Here is a 20,825-nt window from a genome sequence, read left to right as displayed (position 1 = left end):
GAGACCAGAGGCGAAGGAGCTCCGCCTGTGTGAAGAGCAAGGGAAGCCGTGTGGGTGAGTGCCTTGGGTGGTTGGTACAGCTGAGAGCAGCAGAGAGAGAAGAGCTGCAGGCACTGTGGAGATGCTGAAGGTAGCCGCCTTGTGAAACAAAGAGGAGGCCTCTCGAGTCATGGTGCGGAGGTAGGTGCAGAGAGAAGAGCTGCAGTCAAAGAGAGTTGCCGCCTTGCAGTAGAGGTGCTGGGGCGGCTCTGGTGATTCTGAAGAAAGCTGGATGTGAGTCAGAGAGACAGGCTGGTGTGGGCCTTGGGTGATGTGGCTTTGGCTGGATGCAAGAGAAAGTGATGCTGCGTTGAGCAGTTGGCGTTGGTGCTAAAGAGATTGTGCAGAGGCTGTGTGGTTGGCGAAGCTGCTGGTCACGACACACAGAGAGTGGGAGCTGCTGAGTTGAGGGTTAGCTGGTGTGGGCGCCTTCTGAAGAGAGAAGTGGCTGGTTTTGTGTGGTCGACGATTGCAGGCAGAGAGTGGATGCTGACCAGAGAGAGAGCCTTGGTTTTTTGTGTGTGTTGGCTGCAGTAGAGGTGCTGATGTGTGGGCTGGAGACAGTGGGGCTCGCCTACGACACTTGGCAGGTAGCAGCTGGACAGAGAGTAGCCGGGCTACAGAGGAAGTGAAGAAGGGTTGCTGGTGGGGCGCTCTCTGGAGAGTGCAGAGACCGGGAGACAGAGGCTTGGTTGTCAGACGCAAGGGTGAATTCCCTTGGTAGTAAATCGTGGCCGGAGTCCTGGTTTGGTGTAATTGCTGAGTTTGTTACAGTGTGGTTGGTGCTCTGTATGTTTTTGATAAATGATCAGTTGTCTATCGTGGTTCTGAGTTGTATTTCTGGTGTGGGTGGGTGGTGAAGTGTGAGAAACGTTCCAGCCGGTGGGGCTGGTGGTGCCCCCGTTCGTGTTAGTGTTTCCAAGTTTGGGAGGTGAAGGGCTATAGAGGCAGTGATTCTTTTTTCTTTTTTTCACCTCACAGCGGTAACGGAAGAGTCGACCATCTTGTTTTCTTTGATAATTGTGCTGAGCTTGTCCTCCACCTTCACGAGCTCCTCTTTAACTCCGGTCTTGGCAATGTCTTTTTGCAGTACTTCCGACAACCAATGGATTGGAAATTAATCCATGACACCTACGCGTAGCGCGAAACAGCAGCAGCAGGGAGGGGGGGGTCAAGCCATGGAGAGAGAGAGAGAGAGAGAGAGAGAGAGAGAGAGAGAGAGAGAGAGAGAGTGTTATGTTGTTTCCTTCGGGGCCTGAGGAAGGGTGGGTGGAAAAAGGCCGGCGACAGTAGCGAACAAAGGCGAGAGGGAGAGAGAAGAGAAGCGAACAGAGAACAGCGGGGAGAAAGCGGCGGTGAGCAGGGGCGGCCCAGGGAGAAGGTGGCGGCGACAGTAGCGAATAGGGAGGACGAGGGGCTATCAGACAGCCAGACGGCCCAAGGAGAAGGCGGCGGCGACAACAGTAGCGAACAGAGGAGAGAGAGAGAGAGAGGGAGAGAGGGAGAGAGGGAGAGAGAGAGAGGGAGGGAGGGAGGGAGGGAGGGAGGGGCCATAATGACCTATGAGACTAAAAAGTTACAGCATGGTGGATCTGATACAATGTCTGGATAAAAAACTAGAAAATGAAAAATAAAGATGATACTACTGGCACCTAGAAAATGAAACTGGAACTGGAAGGTAAACAGAAACCCTTATAGGGTGTGAATATAGTGATGAGGGGGGGGGGGTACGCTATGGAGGTGAGTGGAGTACAGTGAGGGGATACAATATCATGTGGGACGGGGGGTACACTATGGAGGTGCCTCCATCTCATAATATGTGCCGCATCGGACGCTCGCGGATCTCCTCAATATCCTCTGAGGTCAGCACCCTGACTGGGTGCCCCGCATGTCTCGCAAGAATAATCCGAATCCGTTGCTGCAACCTCCGTCTATGATGAGATGCCCTCCTCCGTAGTCGTGGGCGTCTGGACCACCCAAGCTCAATCACATGATCAATCAGTGTACCGCTGGTGTGGGCGGTATCCATGTCCTGCTGCTGCTGTGGTCCATCTGGCGGAGTGATGGCTGGACTAAAGAAGTCTGTAATGTGCCTCTCTCTCTGAGAGAGAGAGAGAGAGAGAGAGAGAGAGAGAGAGAGGGAGGGAGGGAGGGAGGGAGGGGGGGGGGGGGGGGGGGGGGGAGGGGGGGGGGGAGGGGGAGGGGGAGGGAGGGGGAGGGAGGGAGGGGAGGGGTTGGCGGGGATGCCGTAGGCGACTGCGGGTGCAGGCGACGGAGAGAGAGAGAGAGAGTAATATTAACGTCTACAAAAGACTCCAAGGGTCTGTGAGGCCTTACGTGATACAATGTTACAATAGCCACCTATAGTCCATTGTTGATAGGTCTCTTTTTCTTCTTCCAAACGTATACTCTTTGAATGCAGGTCTTGCTTCTTTCTAAGAACCCAACACTAAAAGTTATTTTTTTGCAGTTGCTTCTAAGAAGCCTGACATAAAACACGACAATTTGGAAGAGCTGTTGCGAAATTCACAATGCCACAAAGGTCGTCTTCTGCATTACTTTCCTCCTCCTTTAAGGTAAAGAGAAATCTCAATTTAAGGACTTAATGCAAAATCATTAATTTTTGATACCATTGAAAGTTCTTTGATACCAAAAGGTGAGTCACCAAGAAGCCAGCTTCTCAATTTTATCACAATTACCCATATACCCAACAACCAAAATATCCTACTACTTGATGAAGTAAACTGTAATTTATGTAAAAGACTAGCGATATTTTCTCAATGAAACTAACGTTTATTTTCTGGATACAGTTCTTACCAATGAGTCTCACAAATAATCTTAGCCATAATAAAAGTCCCAATTCCCCACATATAAACTCTTTGGGCTTTATGTTTAACCCTAGTCCCAGTAAGAAAGACCTTGAAACCGATCCTACAGCACTTGTTTGTTTCCTTTCTTTTAAGGTTTTAGTCCCAATTTTCCATGCTCTACACTCTTGGACGGCACTACAGCTCACCCACTTTTGGATCCTGCCATTCTAGGCTTCTAATCCTGGTGACCTAGTGGTTTCCCAAATTTAGAGTTTGTTAGAGATGGGAGATCATCAGGACTTCCGCCTGGAATATCTAGTGGGCTAGATACATAAAGGCCATGAATGGTACCACCACTCCCCGCAGAGGAGATCATTTGCTTCATTTGGTTGGACATCATCCACACCCTGCAAGGAAGATTTTTTTTTTCAGAAAGGAGACTTATATTAAGTATGAAAAAATTTTACAAAATGGAAATTTCACACCAAGCAAGGTGGAGATCTCAACAAATCAGGAGCCTTGTGCTGCCAATACGGTCCCGAATGAGAGGATGTGAAAAAGATACCAATGTCCCACTCTCTCATAAACTGGCCGCGCTTCCTCTTCACAGCCCTCGAAGATCCCTGGATTCTGGCCCAGGTAGCCATAATGGTGTGAATAATATCACTCCAAATCCTGCAAAGACACTGAGAAACAAGAACGGGAGTACCCTCAATGGCCTCGGTGCATCTAGCCTTCCAGATATTCCAGGCTGAGATGCTAGCAATAATCTCCCAAGAGCTGTCTAACCTCTGTGTCGGAGGGACAAAGTGTGAAAGTGGCAAATCCTGAAGACAACACTGCCGAGCAACTCCTTGCCTAACCATAATGGCCAAGCTCCTGTCAGTCCCCTCGAATCTCAGCTAAGGCCCGGACTGTGTCAACCAAATGATAGAACCAAAAGAAATGATAGCATCCCTCTTAATCCTACCAAAGACGTGTGCAATCGTAGACCAAACCCTCTGTGCTTCCCTGCATTCCCATAAACAATGGTAAACTGACTCCGAAACTCCTGCACATCTAGGGCATTCTGGGCAAGCACCAGTAACAAACCTCCACTGATTGGTGGCCAGATCACCATGAAGTGAAACCCAGATAAAGGAGGAAATCTGTGGCTTCCTATAAGAATGCCACAATCTCCGCCAAAATACCCTCTGAATGTCAGTCGAAATGCCGTAAGATTCCCAATGGGGTCTAAGAGTAGGGACACTCTGAATGTGTCCCAAGATAAGATGTCTGGCATTCCCTTCCACACCGACTCATCACTGGGGTCCCAAGGCAAATGTCTGATAGGGCAGCCACCATACAACCAAAGGCTAACACTCTTTGTGATCATCCCTAGGGTGGGGTCAACAAAGACGTGCTTTCCTAACCTGCCAACAACTCTGACTGGACAAACCGGGGGGCCCTCAATAAGGTCCTGCACGTCACATCTCTCTAGCTGCCATCCATCTTGTATAGAAAAGAAGACCGGTACATCATCCTCCCTAGGCAAGGGGAGACCCATAACATGAAGAGGAACACCTGTCCCAGAAAAAACCCCAAACCAAGAATGATGACGGCCTTCCAAGAAAGATCCACTAATCTAGTGGTTGGGAATGGCTGCATCAATCTGTGCAATCCTCCGGCTAGTAGAGCCTCTCAAATGCTGCGTGAAATCCAATCTCTGTACCTCGGTGAGGCTCTGAAGCCTCTTCCAAGCCAGCACTGTGGGGCATAGGGTCTCCCAGCCAGCCCAAAGAATATGCATAGCTACCCCAAGAGGCCTACCATGCACATCTAAGATCAAATCATTCCACAGAATGGGCTGCCGGTTGACTTCCTCCGCTGAACGCGGGGGGATGCGTACCAAAAGAATGGCAAGGGGCTGCTGACTAGACTTTACACACTCGACAGCTTCCCAGAAAGAAAAGATGTTATCAAATATACTCCTTCCTTGGAGGAACCCATTTTGGGTATTATGGATAGTCCTTTGGAGAAACGGCTGCAACCTTATACTCAAGGCTTAAGCTAAGATTTTATATGCAGATCCAAGGAGTGTGATGGGCCTCCATTGCTTGATGTCAGTCTTGTGCCCACCCTTGGGGATAAGGTGGATCGGAAGAGGCAGTGATATCTCCCTCGGATCTCATAATAGATTGTACATAGGCAAATGTAGTGTTCCTCTATCTCTACCTCCTGGTAGCATAGCTGACAAATGCGCTTATCCAAGATTCGATGCACATATGGCCGTGTCTCAATCTGCAGATGGTGTGATGAGGTCCGGATCTGTCCAATGGCACAACGTATCCCATGTGATAGGTGTACATCCATGTACGCCGGGCGGGTGATAAAATAATCCGGTGTGAGGTGTAGAAAATGGCTCTTGTAATGAGCCATTTTCATGCCCAAGGGCTCAAGGGGGCTAGTCCATATCCTGCCTGTGTTCACTCTGATTATATCCATCTTGATCACGCGGTTTTGCTCTGAGTGGGTGAGATCCAAAAATGGACAATCCAAACTGTACTGAAAGGGTGGTAGTGCCTCTATCCGCAAACCATGTAGGTCAATCCATGATCTCATCTGAGCGTACCAATAGTGAGTATCTCCGTCCTTTGCCAACTGTATGTATGAGGTCAATGCCAATCGGGAGTACCTCTGCTGCGGGAGCTCCCATAGCCGCTGTAAAAAGGTAACTGCCTGGAATAGGGCCTCGGTTACTACTGGTGGGGCACCCAGCTCAGCCCGAATAATCTCATGTGGTACTGATGATTTGCTCCGAATCATGCGGCAATCATCATAATCAGTGGTCTCTCCATTTGCCTCCATCCCTCATCTGTCCCTCTCTGAGATCTGTGATGTATACTGGGCCCCCAAATTGGAGCTCCGTACAGGAGGGTCGGTGTGAGAAGCGTATCAAATAGCCACAATTTGGTGCGTGGCTCCTGAAACTGTATGTGTGCACACTACCTCTCAAGTGCCCCCAAGGCTGCATGCGCTCGAGCTAATCAAGCTGCTGCTGCCTCCTTCAGGGAGAAACGCGGTCTTGTGAAAGTAACTCCCAAGTAGACATATGACCTGACGTACTCTACCGGTTCCCCTCGGAAAGTGAACTGAGGCTCTCATCTCGTCACCCATGCCTGTGTGGTGTTAAACACCATAACCTTGGTTTTCCCAAGGTTCACTGTCAGATCTCTATCCGCACAGAAAGCCTGTAATGCATCCAGGTGTCTCTGTAATCCCTCCGGAGAGTCTGAGATTAGAACAATATCATCAGCATATAACAAGATGGGTATCAACACCCCTGCGAGGCCGCATCAATGTACAGTCCAAAGAGGGTGGGCGATAGCAGGCATCCCTGCTTCACCCCTATCGTGCTGGTCACCCTATCAGATAGTGCTCATCCTGGCCTGTCTATGCGTGTGAGACCCAATGGCAATCTCACGCTGTAGCTGTGCTCGTGTCTCACGACACTCATCATCATACCAACTGTTCTGTGGGGCAGTGCTGCGGGGGTGGGTGGAAGGGATCATAGTGCACGTAAACACATATGAGGCGGATGCATGTAGTACACCTGCCAATCCTCTCGTGATTTCGTCTAGAGGGCTATGCGGGTCTAAAGGGAACAAGCCATCAGATACTGCATCTCGATAAACCTCAACTGTCTCACGTGTAAATTGATATCTCGGGTACCTAGGTAGATGAGTGGCTGGCCCATCTCTCGGGGATCTACCTACTAGTGTGAAACTCAGGTATGCATGATCGGCTGCTATGCCAATGGGCCTACTGAAAATCGTGAAACCCCGCACATCAGGTATCAATGAAGGAGATCCCATCAAGTAGTCCGTTGTGCTCGCTCCCCCTTTAGAGTTCCAGTGTGTGAGAGCATCTGATCCTTGCCATCTCGATAAGCCATTGTATATGACCAACCCATGTGCACTCCCGAGTGAGAAAATGCCTGCCATAATCTGTAATCTCGCCCTCATCCTGTGCTGATCTCAGCAACCCTACATCCTCTGCTGTGATCTCCCGGTACATAGCCTCTTGAGTATCATACAACTCTGTCTGCTCTGTGCCTGTACGTGCATTAAAGTCTCTCAATAGTAATATGTCCCCATGCTGGCAAACCTCATGATATCATCATATAGTGGTATATAGGGCGACTTTTCCTGATGGTGCAAACCTGGAGTGGGCTGGGGGAAAGTAGCATACCGCCACATACAGCTCGCGGAGCCCCTCTCTACATATTTGGACCCACATGTACCTCGCATCTACATCTCTATGTACCACATGTATTTTGTCACGAAGCTCCTCCCTGTAAAGTATTGCCACTCCTCCAGATCCTCTTGTACCTCCCACTGTGCGTGGTTGAGGGCGGAAAACTGATTCCCATCTATAACCCCGGACGTCACGAAGCCTCTTGTTTGTGCACTGATGGGTCTCCGTATACATAGCAATATCACTGTGTGTGGAAGTATCCTGCATCTGTTCTAAGGGCTCCGTTGCAATTCCACACCATGAATCGCAAAGTCTCATACCGTCAAGCGGGCCTCCTCTCCGTAATGATGACTCGGCCATCTCTGTATACTGCCCATTTCCCCTCTTTCCTTGCCTCGAGCACACGCGGCATGTGTTCCTTCCGGTGTGCTATCTGTGCCGGTGTAAGGTCCTCATCCAAATAAATCTTTTCCCCCTTAAGAGAGAGAGAGAGAGAGAGAGAGAGAGAGAGAGAGAGAGAGAGAGAGAGAGAAATGAAATGAAATATTAACGTCTTCAAAAGGCCAAAGTGACCTATGAGACCAAAGTTACAACCATGTGACATCTGATACACTGTCTGGAAAAGAAAAGAAAGAACTGAAGGTAAGTATCTAGCCCCACAATACATCAGTAGGGGGCATCCGGAAGTAGCAACTAGGGAGAGTGGGAAGCTAATGCTACTAGTCAAAATGGGGTACATGAGTACATGGATACATGAATACATGAATATGAGGGACTACAAAAGTGACAGTGAGTACAACAGTATATGGATGGAGTCGTAATCATCCTAGGAGCTCTAGCATGGGTCTCTACCGGATGGCTTGGATATCTGCCATAGTGAGATGCCTGGTCGGACGAGCCCGATGCCTCGCAATGATGCTCTGAATCCTCCGGTGTAGGCACCGTCTCCGATGTGAGGATCCGCGAACCCTCGGGCGTCTAGATCTGCCCAACTAGATAGCTCTCTCAACTAGAGTCCCATGGGGTGCCCGTTGCTGGGCTGTCGGTTGTGTGTCCTCCCGGGTAGTCCCTCTAAAGAAGTCAGTAATCTGTCTCTGTGTGGACTCCCTGCCAGTCGGGCGTCTGCTCTTGATAATGGACTCTCTGAGCCTGCGGATCTCCAGGAGATAAAAACCCAAGCATCGCTGATCACAATAGTCCATGACTCTAGCCAGTGGTCCAAATCCCTCTCTGAAAAGGCAATGGTAGAGAGAGAAATGAAATGATATTTTAACGTCTTCAAAAGGCCAAAATGACCCATGAGAGCAAAAAGGTTAGAGAGAAATGAAATGAAATGTTATATTAACGTCTTCAAAAGGCCATAATGACCTATGAGACCAAAAAGTTACATCATGGTGGATATGATACAATGTCTGGATAAAAAACCAGAAAATGAAAAAATAAAGATGATACTACTGGCACCTAGAAAATGAAACTGGAACTGGAAGGTAAATAGAAACCCTTATAGGGTGTGAATATAGTGAGGGGGGGGGTACGCTATGGAGGTGAGTGGAGTACAGTGAGGGGATACAATATCATGCGGGACGGGGGGTATACACTATGGAGGTGCCTCCATCTCATAATATGTGCCGCATCGGACGCTGGTGGATCTCCTCAATATCCTCTGTGGTCAGCACCCTGACTGGGTGTCCCGCATGTCTCGCAAGAATAATCCGAATCCGCCGCTGCAACCTGTACCGCTGGTGTGGGCGGTATTCATGTCTTGCTGCTGCTGTGGTCCATCTGGCGCAGTGATGGCTGGACTAAAGAAGTCTGTAATGTGCCTCTGAGTCTGGCTCTCTGTGCGCCTAAGCAGGCTATCTCTATCTCCGCAGCTCAAGCAAGAACAATCCCAAACACCTCTGGTCCTGGTACCCCATGACTCTGGAAAGTGGTCCAAAACCCTCTCTGAATAAACAGTGGAAATGACCACGTATCTCATAGTATGTAGTACAATGGCATATATAGTGCAGCTCTGTCTCTGGCTCCCCATGGCATATTCGGCATATCCTGGCCTCAGCTGGTATACCTCTGGCCAATCTCAATCTCAAGCTGGTGAGAGGATGTGCGAATCTGACCAATAGCACATCGTACTGCACGAGACAAGTGTACATCCATGTAACTGGGTCTGATCACAAAACCATCTGCTGTGAGCTGAAGAAAATGCTCTCTGTAGAAAGCCATCTTCGTGCCCAGCTCCTCAGTCGGCTGTATCCATGTCCTCCTAATGTCTAGCTGAACTAAATCCTGACGGATGAGTCTGGTAATCTCTGTCCGTGTGAGAGTGAGAGAGGGTGCCTCCAGAGAATACTGGAAGGGAGGCAATCTGTCCATGCTAAAACCATGTGCCTGGAACCAAGGTGTCATCTGTCCATACCAACAAGCCGTGTCTCCCTGTAAAGCTAACTGTCGGGAGGACTCAAGGGCGAGGCGTGCATACCTGTCTCGGGGGAGATCCTACAAGCCATGTATGTAGGAGACTCATCTCGTAAGAGCCTCAATCACCAGAGGGGCAGCCGCCAGCTCTGCTCGAATAATCTCATGAGGTACCACGGCCTTGGCTCTAATAATCCTAGCAATCATAGATACCAAAGGCCTTCTCGTACCTCTCCACCCGCGTGCGCTGTGATGGCCCACTGAAGGTCCCCATATCTACACTCCATAAAGCATAGGTGATGTCACTAGAGTGTCAAAAAGCCAAAGTTTCGTTCGAGGTTCCTGAAACTGAACCTGCGAACACATCCTTTCCAAACCACCCAGGGCTGCATGTGCTCTAGTCAATCTAGTCTCTGCTGCTCTCCTCATCGAAAACACTGGCCCACTGAATACTACCCCAAGATATGTATATGCATCTGTATACTCCACAATCTCCTGCCCATATGTAAATGTGGGAGCTGATCGCCTAACCCACTGTGGCGTGGTGTTAAACACCATAACCTTGGTTTTGCCAAGGTTGACAGACAATCCACTATCATGTGCAAACTCATGTAAAGCATCCAGATGACGCTGCATACCCTCAGGGGAGTCAGAGATCAACACAATATCATCAGCATATAACAATAGTGGGATCCATGTACCTGCTAGCTGGGCTCCTCTGTCCCCCAATCTCTCAATGTAGTCAGAGGCCTCATCCACATACATACCAAACAATGAAGGAGATAACGGGCAACCTTGCTTCACTCCTATAGTGGAGTGAACCAAAGTAGAGACCCCCTCTAGGGTGCGTACCTGTCCTGCAACTGATCTATATAAAGCCATAATCCCCCATATGAGCTCTGTGGGTACCCCCATCTCCTGTAATCGCCTCATCAATTTGGCTCTGGGCACTGTATCAAATGCTTTGCGGAAGTCCACAAAGCTACAATAAATCCGTCGCCCATGCGACCTGCCCTCCTCAATAATGGCCCGCAGAGTCAAGATGTGGTCAAGAGTAGAGAAACCTCTCCTGAACCCTGCCTGTCCCTCTGCTCGAATGCCCTCTCTCTCTGCCCATCTACTCAGTTGCTGCTCAAGAATGGATGCATACAATCGTGCTAGTGTGTGACCAATCATAATAGTGCGATAATTCCCTGGCTCCATAGGGTCCCCTGACTTGAAGATAGGCACGATGGTGGACCTACTCCAAGTCTCGGGTAAGCCTTCACACATAGCACGATTGAACATCACTGCTAGAAGCTCTGCCAGCATGTCTCTCGCATGAATAAAGTGCTCAGCGACCAATCCATCATGATCATATGCTCTCCTAGTCTTCCTATCAATGGCCTTCCTTACCATCTCTGCGGTAAAGAAAGTACATGTCTGTGGGCATGGTGCTGGCGGGTCAGAAAAAGGTGTCTTTCCAGGAACTGTATATAGAGATGCTCCATAACTACCCCAGACCTCTGTAGAAGTGATGGCCAAAGCAGGGGAGGACTCATGAAACAAACACCAAGCCTCCCTCGAATCCTGGCTCAAGAACAGCTGGTATAGTTCCTGCTCTAGTTGAGCAAGGAAGGCCCGCTTCTTCCTTCGCACAAGGCGCCGGAAGGCAATACATGACTGTCGGTGAGTAGTGACTCCCAAAGCAACCTCCCGCTGCAGTCGGCGGGCCCTTGTCTCTCTGCACTCCTCATCATAGCAGCTGTTCTGGGGCATACACCTAGAACGCTGTCTCTGTCCAGGCTGAGTATGTGGATATGCCTCTCTCGCTGCATCGTGTAAAGTCTCTGTCAGTATATGGGTCAGCTTCTCCACACACACACACACACACACACACACACACACACACACACAGAGTCTTTAAGAGAGAGGCCATATTGGCCTATGAGACCAAAACTGAGAGTACATCTGAAGTTGGTGTCTCATCAAAGAGAACAACTAAATGAGACTAAAAAGTACAATAAACTGATTGTCCTACAGTTATAAGAACAGAACTGTAAGACTCCGAGATGATACTGAGTAGAAAATATTGGAAAATACTGAAAAATGTATATTAGGTAGATCCATGTATGCTGATCAGTTGAAGTGTTGCCCTCTCCTTAGATCAAGTATCTTCGCCATGGGGCTGTCTAGAATGGAGAGGTCGTAGAAGCAAGGTAGGCGCCTCTGTTGCCGAGCAATAATGGTTCTGATCTGGCGATGGTGAGGATGCCGTGGTCGGGATCCTGGTGGGTGTGGTCGACGAGCACGACATAAGATAACTGCTCTATCAGTGGTGATTCCCTGGGAGCGTGGTCGGTGCCCTAATGGCCCAATGGAGGAGGTATTAGAAGGTGTGTGGGCTAGGTTGTTGGTGCTGGTGCTGGTGCCGAAGAAGTCTGCCAGGGTCCTTTGTCTAGGTACATCATGGTTCGACCTCCTATCTGCCAAGAGGGTCTCTCTGTGTCTCCTGAGCTCAAGTAGAAACAATCCCAGGCATCTCTGATCCTCAAATTCCATGACCCTGCGTAACGGCCCAAAACCCTCTCGGAAGAGGCAGTGATATCTCCCTCGGATCTCATAATAGACTGTACATTGGCAAATGTAGTGTTCCTCTGTCTCTTCCTCCTGGTAGCATAGCTGACAAATGTGGTCATCCAAGATCTGATGCACATATCGCCCTGTCTCAATCCGCAGCTGATGTGATGAGGTCCGGATCTGTCCAATGGCACAATGTATCCCATGTGATAGGTGTGCATCCATGTACGCTGGGCGGGTGATAAAAGGCCCGATAAGAGAGAGAGAGAGAGAGAGAGAGAGAGAGAGAGAGAGAGAGAGAGAGAGAGAGAGAGAGAGAGAGAGAGAGAGAGAGAGAGTTAGTTAGGGTTAGGGTTAGGGTTAGGGTTAGGGTTAGGGTTAGGGTAGGCCCGATGGACCTATGAGACAAAAGATGATTACAGGTATCCATGGAATATCATTGTCATGGAAAAATAAAACACAACTGAAACTGAAATCGGAAATCTGGTAACTGAAGCTAATTGTTAGGTAAATGCACAGAACAGACGGGGGAGCATGGTATAAAGTATACAAAAATGATCATAATGCACTTTATCTGGAATCTGTGGAGGGGAGAGGTCCATGGAGGAGATCCATCATCGGGCAAGAGAGGGTGGCCGCAAGATCTGAAATAGTGAAGAGGCTGAGAAGAAGAGGCCTCCATCGTGCGTCGGTGACGTGTAAGGATCACATAGTGATCCCCATGCTCCTGGATACTATCCTGGCTGATAAAGTGCCGGATCTGTTGGTGTAGGTACAACATGATGGGGCTGGAAGATATTGGTGATCCTGAGCTGGGCTGAACTAGCTCGTGAGGTTTGTGCTTTGAGGAGGCTCTCTTTGTGGCATCGTAGCTCCAGCAAGAACAAGCCCAGGCATCTCTGGTTTGGATAATCCATGAGAGAGATTTTATTGATGTCCATTGAAACCGGCCTCTGATAGAAACCAGAGTGCGGTAGACTAGCAGTCACCCGTCCACTTGTAGTCTAGATGTGAAAACAAAACAGATTGGAGCTAGAGTGCCCAAATCTGAAAACAAAGCGACACCTGTTGGCCCCAAAGCTTGGCGCCCCTTGCGGTATTTCTTTATTCAATTAAAATAATATGAATGGCTGAGTACAACAAAAATCAGCCAAGAGATTACACCTGTATGTCCAATCTGACGGCCCACAATCCTTCTTAGCACAGAGGATCTATGCACACAGATCTGTGTTCCACAATAACACACTGTGCCTCCCTCTGATCAGCCAAGACCACTAATAGCAGGGCAGCCATGAGCATACATCTGGCATATCTCAAGTGCATGATACAACATCTCAGCTCATACATACATATGCTGTCCAAACTCTGTCTCAACCCTTGTCAATCTGCCATACCCCTCCTCTCACAAGGGGCCAGATAGCTCATATCTGCAACAGACATCAAGCAGTAGAAAGAGAGATTGATGAACAGAAACGGAGCTTACCAAATTCAGCTCGTGAAACAGCATTGGAGGAAGCAACGGTACCAATCTGTACTCGCAGGCACTTGTTTCCACAACCCTGCTTCACACATGTGCACGTACTTGTCTGTACTTTCCTCCTTGTGTTCACCTCTATGCTGACTTTGAATGTACAGATCTGAAAAACAGCCCCGTACCCGTCTGTACAACCTCGGGATATGTGCCAAGAGTTGTCCTTGCAAGCGCCGCCTGCTGTCTGCACCTGTGCTCGCCTGAATCAGCGCAGCCAGATCTGTCCAGCACCTGTCCAACGCCGCCTGCAGCAGTACTTGCTGTACCTGACTGTCCGTACACTGTACGGCAGTCGTACAGTGCTGTACCTGCTGTTGTACCTGCTGGTACAGCCTGTCCAGAACCTGTGTGCAGCAGAGATCCTTGCAACAACTCCTATGCGCAGCCAGCAACAGAAGAGAAAGAGAGTAATTGCAGCAGATCTGGCCGTACAGTGCTGTACGGCTGGTTTGCACTCAGAAAAACAGCAGCAGCAGCACACAAAATCTGCAGTCGGCTCTTCTCTTCAGCTTCTCCACGCATGTACACAAGCGCATCAACAAGCCTCCACGACTCCTTTTCCCAAAAGCTAGAGAGAGGGGGAGGAGAGAGAAGCACTCACTCCAAAAGTGGAGTGGCCTCCTCCCCATAAAAATCCTAGGGCCCCCAAACTTTAAAAGTTCCCTAGGGCCACTAAGGCCTAGGGGCAACTTTAATAAACATTAAAGGTTTAATGTTCTAGTTCCCCCCTTCACACCTAGGGATGTCCACACATCTTAAACTCTGTCCGGGCACCCCCCATGTGAATCATAAAATATTCTGACTCTGCAACCACCATGCCCACACTTGTGCTGTTCCATTTTCACAGGGCCATGACATACCCCCCTCTTGAAAAATGGCAAGCGTCCTCGATTGCATTCTGGTGATGCATCAAAATATCAAAAGTGAAATACACAATATGGCAAGATCAGCGTCCCAATCTCTCTAAGCCATACACATGTGTCAACATTCACTGCAAACCAATGGCATAGTAATAGTCCAAGTTGTATACCACTGTGAACCATACATATCCACAAAAATCTCATGTGACTAGTACACATATATCATAGAAGTCCCATAAACAGATGTACTGTCAGCCTCAGTACCTTCGGGTGAGATAAAAACTGCACCAAGCGACCTCTAGATGTCATCTGAGCCTGTCTGTATCAAGGGAGTGGAGGTGCTACCCCCCTCTTGAGCATCAGGTAATGCTCCAGACCCATGCTCTGCTGAACCTGAATGAGCCACAATAAGAGTCGGCTCTAACTCAAAGGCATCGAGATAAAGCTGCAAAACCTAAGGTGAATCTGTTAAGTCACCTTCCTCCATCCACTTCGCATCCATCGTTGAATAGTTCTTGAACTTCATAAGATAGCGACGGGAAACTTTACCTCGTACCTTCCTTTCTTTATGTGCCAGTATCTGCTCTGGAATCAGAACCTCATCAAGTTCCTCAACTTCCGACTGAGCCTCATCTGATACATCCTCAGGCACATCCCCACGGAAAGGTCTAAGAAGACTCACGTGAAAAGCATTGTGAATCCTCCAGTGATCTGGTAACTTCAAACGATAGGTTACCTCACCAATCTTTTCCAAAACCTGAAAAGGCCCATAATAACGCATGCTCAACTTAGGGAATAAGCGCTCTTTATCCTTCATCTTCTTGAGTGTAGCCTTTTCAAAGCGCAAAAGAACCCAATCACCCAATGCAAACTGTAAATCACGTCTGTGACGGTCTGCGGCTTTCTTTTGCTTCTGCTGAGTTTTCTGGAGGGCCAACTTAACTCTCCGATAAGCTTCATCTAAGCTTTCCACATACTGATCAGCCTCAAAGATCTTATCCTTTGTATGCAAAATGGGTGGTACCTTCTTCCCTCCTTCTACAATCTCAAAAGGCGCCTTGCCTGTCGAGCTATGTACAGTGTTGTTATATGCAAACTCCACCAAAGGAAGATACTTTTCCCATTGTTGCTTGTGCTCTGACACATAACACTTGAGAAGATCCAACACTGTAGAGTTAGCCTCTTCTGACTGACCATCTGTCTGTGGATGAAATGACGATGAAAACTTGAGAGTTGTACCCATGTTGTCAAACAACCCTCTCCAGAACAAACTCGTCATCCGTGGATCACGGTCACTTATGATAGACGTAGGCAAGCCATGATACTTGAAGATGTTCGCCATGAACAACTTCACCATATGATCCACTTTAATTGTCTTCCGCACGGGAATGAAATGTGCCTGCTTACTGAACCTGCATATGATAGTCCAGATGCCATCATTTCCCGTTTGTGTCCGTGGAAGATCAAATACAAAATCCATGGCAATGCTCTCCCAAGGTCTATCCGGAATAGGTAAAGGCTGTAATAACCCTGGTGTCTTCTGACGGTCAAACTTTACCTTCTGACATACGATGCATTGCCTCACAAAGGCATCAACATCTCTTCTCAAGGTTGGCCAATAAAAGAAAGTCTCCACTGCTTTGACCGTGGCGTCAATATCTCTATGACCTGCATACGGTGGAGCATGACTTTCAATCATAACCTTGAGTCGCAATGGCCTGGTAACACACAGTCTGCCATGCATCAATAAAAACCCATCTCTGAGAGTATAGTGCTCATGCCGCTGACCCTCAGACATCTGATCATACAACCTTTCAAAATCCTCATCATGGGCATACTGCTCTTTCATTTCATCAAGCTCATGATGATAAGCAAGTGAAACTGCAGAGACCTGTGGCTTGCGTGACAAAGCATCTGCCACTACATTCTTTTTGCCTTCCACATGCACAATCTGGAAGTGAAACATTGACAAAAAGTTTGCCCAACGCATATGCTTCTATGAAAGCTTAGTTTGCGTGAGGAAATAGCGCAACGTCTGATGATCTGTCTGCATAGTAAAATCAGCCCCAAGCAAGTAGTGTTTCCATGTAGAAAGAGCGTGAATTACAGCCAACATCTCTTTCTCATAAACCTTTAAATGCTTCTCAGCATCTAGCAAAACTCTACTCTCATAGGCTATGACATGTCCCTCTTGCATGAGAACTGCACCAATGCTACTTCCACATGCATCACACTGGACAACAAAAGCCTTTCGGAGGTCCGGTAACACCAATACTGGGTCCGAAGTAAGCTTTTCTTTGAGCTTTTTGAATGTTGTAATTTCCCGATCAGCCCATCTAAACGGAGTTGCTTTCTTCCTCAAAGCATGAAGAGGCGAAGCAATTTCAGCAAAGTGCCATATGTAACGCCTGTAATAGGAACACAATCCTAGAAAACTGCGTACATCATGCACGGTCCTCAAAGATGGCCAATTAAGTATTACTTCCACCTTTGCTGGATCCATACGGACTCCATGACCAGACACAATATGCCCCAAGAAATGTATCTCCTGCAAGAAAAACTCACTCTTCTTGCCATTAACCACCAACCTATGGTTTCTGAGTTCTGCAAACACAATGGCCAAATGCCTTCTATGCTCTCAAACCAAAGGGCATAACCAAGAACTCATACAACCCAAACGTGGTTCGGAATGCTGTCTTATGCACATCCTCGGGTCTAATGCGTATCTGATGATACCCGCTTTTCAAGTCAATACGACTAAAGACTGTGGAGCCCTGTAAGCGGTCCAATATGTCATCGATCCTCGGTATGGGGAATCGATTCTTGATGGTATTCTTGTTCAGCGCCCTGTAATCAATACACATGCGTCAAGAACCATCCTCCTTCTGCACTAAGAGCACAGGTGAGCAAAAGGGTGATGAGCTAGGCTGTATCAACCCTTTATTCAAAAGCTCCTGCACCTGACTCATAATCTCTTCCTGTTGGGCTGCACTAACACGGTACGGTGGTCTATTCGGTGGAGTACTACCAAGAATCAGATCTATGGCATGATCTTCTGGCCTCTCAAGAGGTAATTCTCCTGGCAATGACTCGGAAAAACAGTCTTGAAACCCACTTAAGAAATCAGTCCTGTCCTTATCTAACATAGACAAATTAGACTTAGACTCATCATCCTGTGCATCCTTTACATAAATCAAGTACGCAGAAAGATGCTTTTTCATTACTGATGAAATCGCCGAAGCGGATACAATAGGAACAGATTCCCCTTTGAGTTTTACATCCAATACATGCTCTTTCCCTCTGTGAGTCAGAGTGATTTTCCTATTGTAAGTATCCACCACCGCATGTACCCTGTGGCACCATGGCATCCCCAACAAAACATCACAGCCATCCAAAGGCATGATGAAGAACTCTTCGCTGTCCACATAACCCTGCAAATGAAGCCGAAGCTTCCCAATGATAGGAGTAACGGGTTCTGCATACCCTGGACAAGCCATATTTGCCTCATGTAACGGCCCCATGTCCTCTGCGCGAATCCCCAATCGGCCAGCCAAATCTGGTGAAATGAAGTTGGCTCTAGCACCTGTGTCAAAGAAGATCAAAGCATTCTGATCTCTCACTTTGCCCCATGCCCTGCACAACTCTGTAGCTTCACCACCTGGCTGTTCCCCCACAAGATCAGGAACTAAGCCTGAAGGCTTTTGTTTCTTTGGCTTGGGCTCTCCTTTATTGTCAGGGTCCTTTTGGGACTTTCTTTTGGGACAATTGAATGACATATGTCCCTTTTCAGTACAGTAAAAACACTTTTGAGCATCTCTCAAAGCCTGTCTTTCCTCAGAAGTCCTCTTGGGCATTGGCAACTTCTTATACTTTGTCTCTGAAGACCCTTTAGCATCACGAGAAGCATGCCCAAATTTTTCAGCTTTCTTGCTCAATTTCTTACTGCCTTTAAACCCAGATGAACCACCTGTGAGTAACGCATTAGCTATCATAGCATTTTCAATCATCTGTGACATGTTCGTTACTCGTCTTTATACAATAATCTCGTACCTCCTTGGGCAGCCCACAACAATACTTCTCTACCTGCGCAGATAATGGCACTGCACGATAAGAAGTCACTGGAAGTAAAGCTTCCCAAAACTTCTTGTTATAATCCTCCAAACTATCACACTTTGAAGCATCCAATTTGTGCCATGCGGTCATAACATCCACCTCAAATGTAGATGTGAGCCATACGGAAGAGAAAACCTGTTTGAATTGGACCCATGTGGTGGGTGCTATGCCCTGCAAAAGAAGAGTAGACCACCACTGCAAAGCATTGCCCTTGAGAAAAGTGGCAGCTTTCCTCACCTTAGAGGACTCTGTGTAATTCCCACCAGAAAAAGCAGCATCAAACTGCTGTAAAAAGGTAAGTGCTTTAAGTTTATCCTTGGCCCCATTGAATGTGTCAAACTTCACTGCAGCTCCCCCTTCCTTGTAATCCTTCGCCTTTCCCATAGGCGTTAGATTATCATATGGAAGTGGTTTCGCAAGATTGCTGCCCCCAACATTCATACCCATCATTGGGTCAACATTTCCCATTCCCACACCAGGCATACCATACATTCCAGCCATGTTTCCAAACATTCCATTATGCATACCTGGCTGCATACCACCAAACATATTGCCTTGCATCCTAGGTTGCATGCCTCCAAACATATTTCCTTGCATACCGGACTGCATACCACCATACATATTCCCTTGCATGCCAGGCTGAAAATTGGCTCCAAAAGGCCCGTACATACCCATGCCTCCCTGAGGGTAACCCCCAGTCATGGATTGGAACACCGAACCACCAGCAAAATAACCTGGATGCATATTCTGCTGAGGAATAGGTGGCTGTCCATAGAAGGAACTCTGAGAGTTTGCACCATAAGCATGCTGCATGTTCGGAAACTGGCCAAAAGATGGTTCCTGTGGGATGGCACCACTATGACCCTGTGGAAGATTCTTTGAACGAACCTTCTTCTTTTTCTCGGGCTCTATGCGGGGCTCTGTCCGAGATCTCATAAATTCAGCAAATCTCTCGCTCTGTGTGAGCTGCATAAAAGTATCCATAACACTAGCCAAACGATCTTTGAACCGAGCATCATCATCCTCTTTACCATGCACATCTTCTGGCTGTGTTACATCCTCATAAGGCTCAACATCTGCAGCCTGTTCTCCTGCAAAAATATCCTCAGATACATCCCTCTCAGGAGAAGTCTCTTGCTCTTCTTCTTCATGATAGAAGTACTCATCCTCTGTATCAGACATGTTTGCTGAATTTTCAGCGATGGCTTTCTTCAAAGCAACCACGAGCTCACCCCCTTCAGAAAGTTGATGATTGGTCCCGGCAACAACGGAACCTTGAAATCGGCCTCTGATAGAAACCAGAGTGCGGTAGACTAGCAATCACCCGTCCACTTGTAGTCTAGATGTGAAAACAAAACAGATTGGAGCTAGAGTGCCCAAATCTGAAAACAAAGCGACACCTGTTGGCCCCAAAGCTTGGCGCCCCTTGCGGTATTTCTTTATTCAATCAGAATAATATGAATGGCTGAGTACAACAAAAATCAGCCAAGAGATTACACCTGTATGTCCAATCTGACGGCCCACAATCCTTCTTAGCACAGAGGATCTATGCACACAGATCTGTGTTCCACAATAACACACTGTGCCTCCCTCTGATCAGCCAAGACCACTAAGCAGGGCAGCCATGAGCATACATCTGGCATATCTCAAGTGCATGATACAACATCTCAGCTCATACATACATATGCTGTCCAAACTCTGTCTCAACCCTTGTCAATCTGCCATACCCCTCCTCTCACAAGGGGCCAGATAGCTCATATCTGCAACAGACATCAAGCAGTAGAAAGAGAGATTGATGAACAGAAACGGAGCTTACCAAATTCAGCGTGAAACAGCATTGGAGGAAGCAAGGGTACCAATCTGTACTCGCAGGCACTTGTTTCCACAACCGTGCTTCACACATGTGCACGTACTTGCCTGTACTTTCCTCCTTGTGTTCACCTCTATGCTGACTTTGAATGTACAGATCTGAAAAACAGCCCCGTACCCGTCTGTACTACCTCGGGATACGTGCCAAGAGTTGTCCTTGCAAAACATGGGTAGCTCTAACAAACCCCCCTAGAGGCAACTAATGCACAGGTTCGTGCATCTACCTATTATGTAAAGAATGGGATTTTTGAATGTTAACATCTTCATCAGAAAAAATCCCTTAGTCGAGAAGTTGTTTGTTATGCCTGTAGGAACCATGAAAGAGGAGATAATTCTTGGACTATCGTAGATTTGCACCAATAACTGTAACATCGAGTGGGAAAAACAAGTAGT

At 47.8% G+C, this 20,825-nt stretch overlaps 1 protein-coding gene across 2 annotated transcripts in view; it reads left to right on the top strand.

Moving 5' to 3' along the window:
- The window catches only part of LOC147625189 (2-oxoglutarate (2OG) and Fe(II)-dependent oxygenase superfamily protein), a 141,214-nt gene that overhangs the window by 94,331 nt on the left and 26,058 nt on the right, over window positions 1–20,825 (top strand). For both annotated transcript variants that reach the window (XM_086818447.1, XM_086818446.1), the window contains one exon: window positions 2,510–2,615. In XM_086818447.1, the coding sequence (XP_086674573.1) occupies window positions 2,510–2,615 (106 nt within the window). The remainder of the gene's footprint in view (window positions 1–2,509; window positions 2,616–20,825) is intronic.

The sequence above is a fragment of the Cibotium barometz genome, chromosome 24, assembly GCF_041138505.1.
Source record: "Cibotium barometz isolate CiBa-2024 chromosome 24, ASM4113850v1, whole genome shotgun sequence".
Classification (NCBI taxonomy): Eukaryota; Viridiplantae; Streptophyta; class Polypodiopsida; order Cyatheales; family Cibotiaceae; genus Cibotium; species Cibotium barometz.
This window is presented reverse-complemented; position numbering and strand designations above follow the sequence as displayed.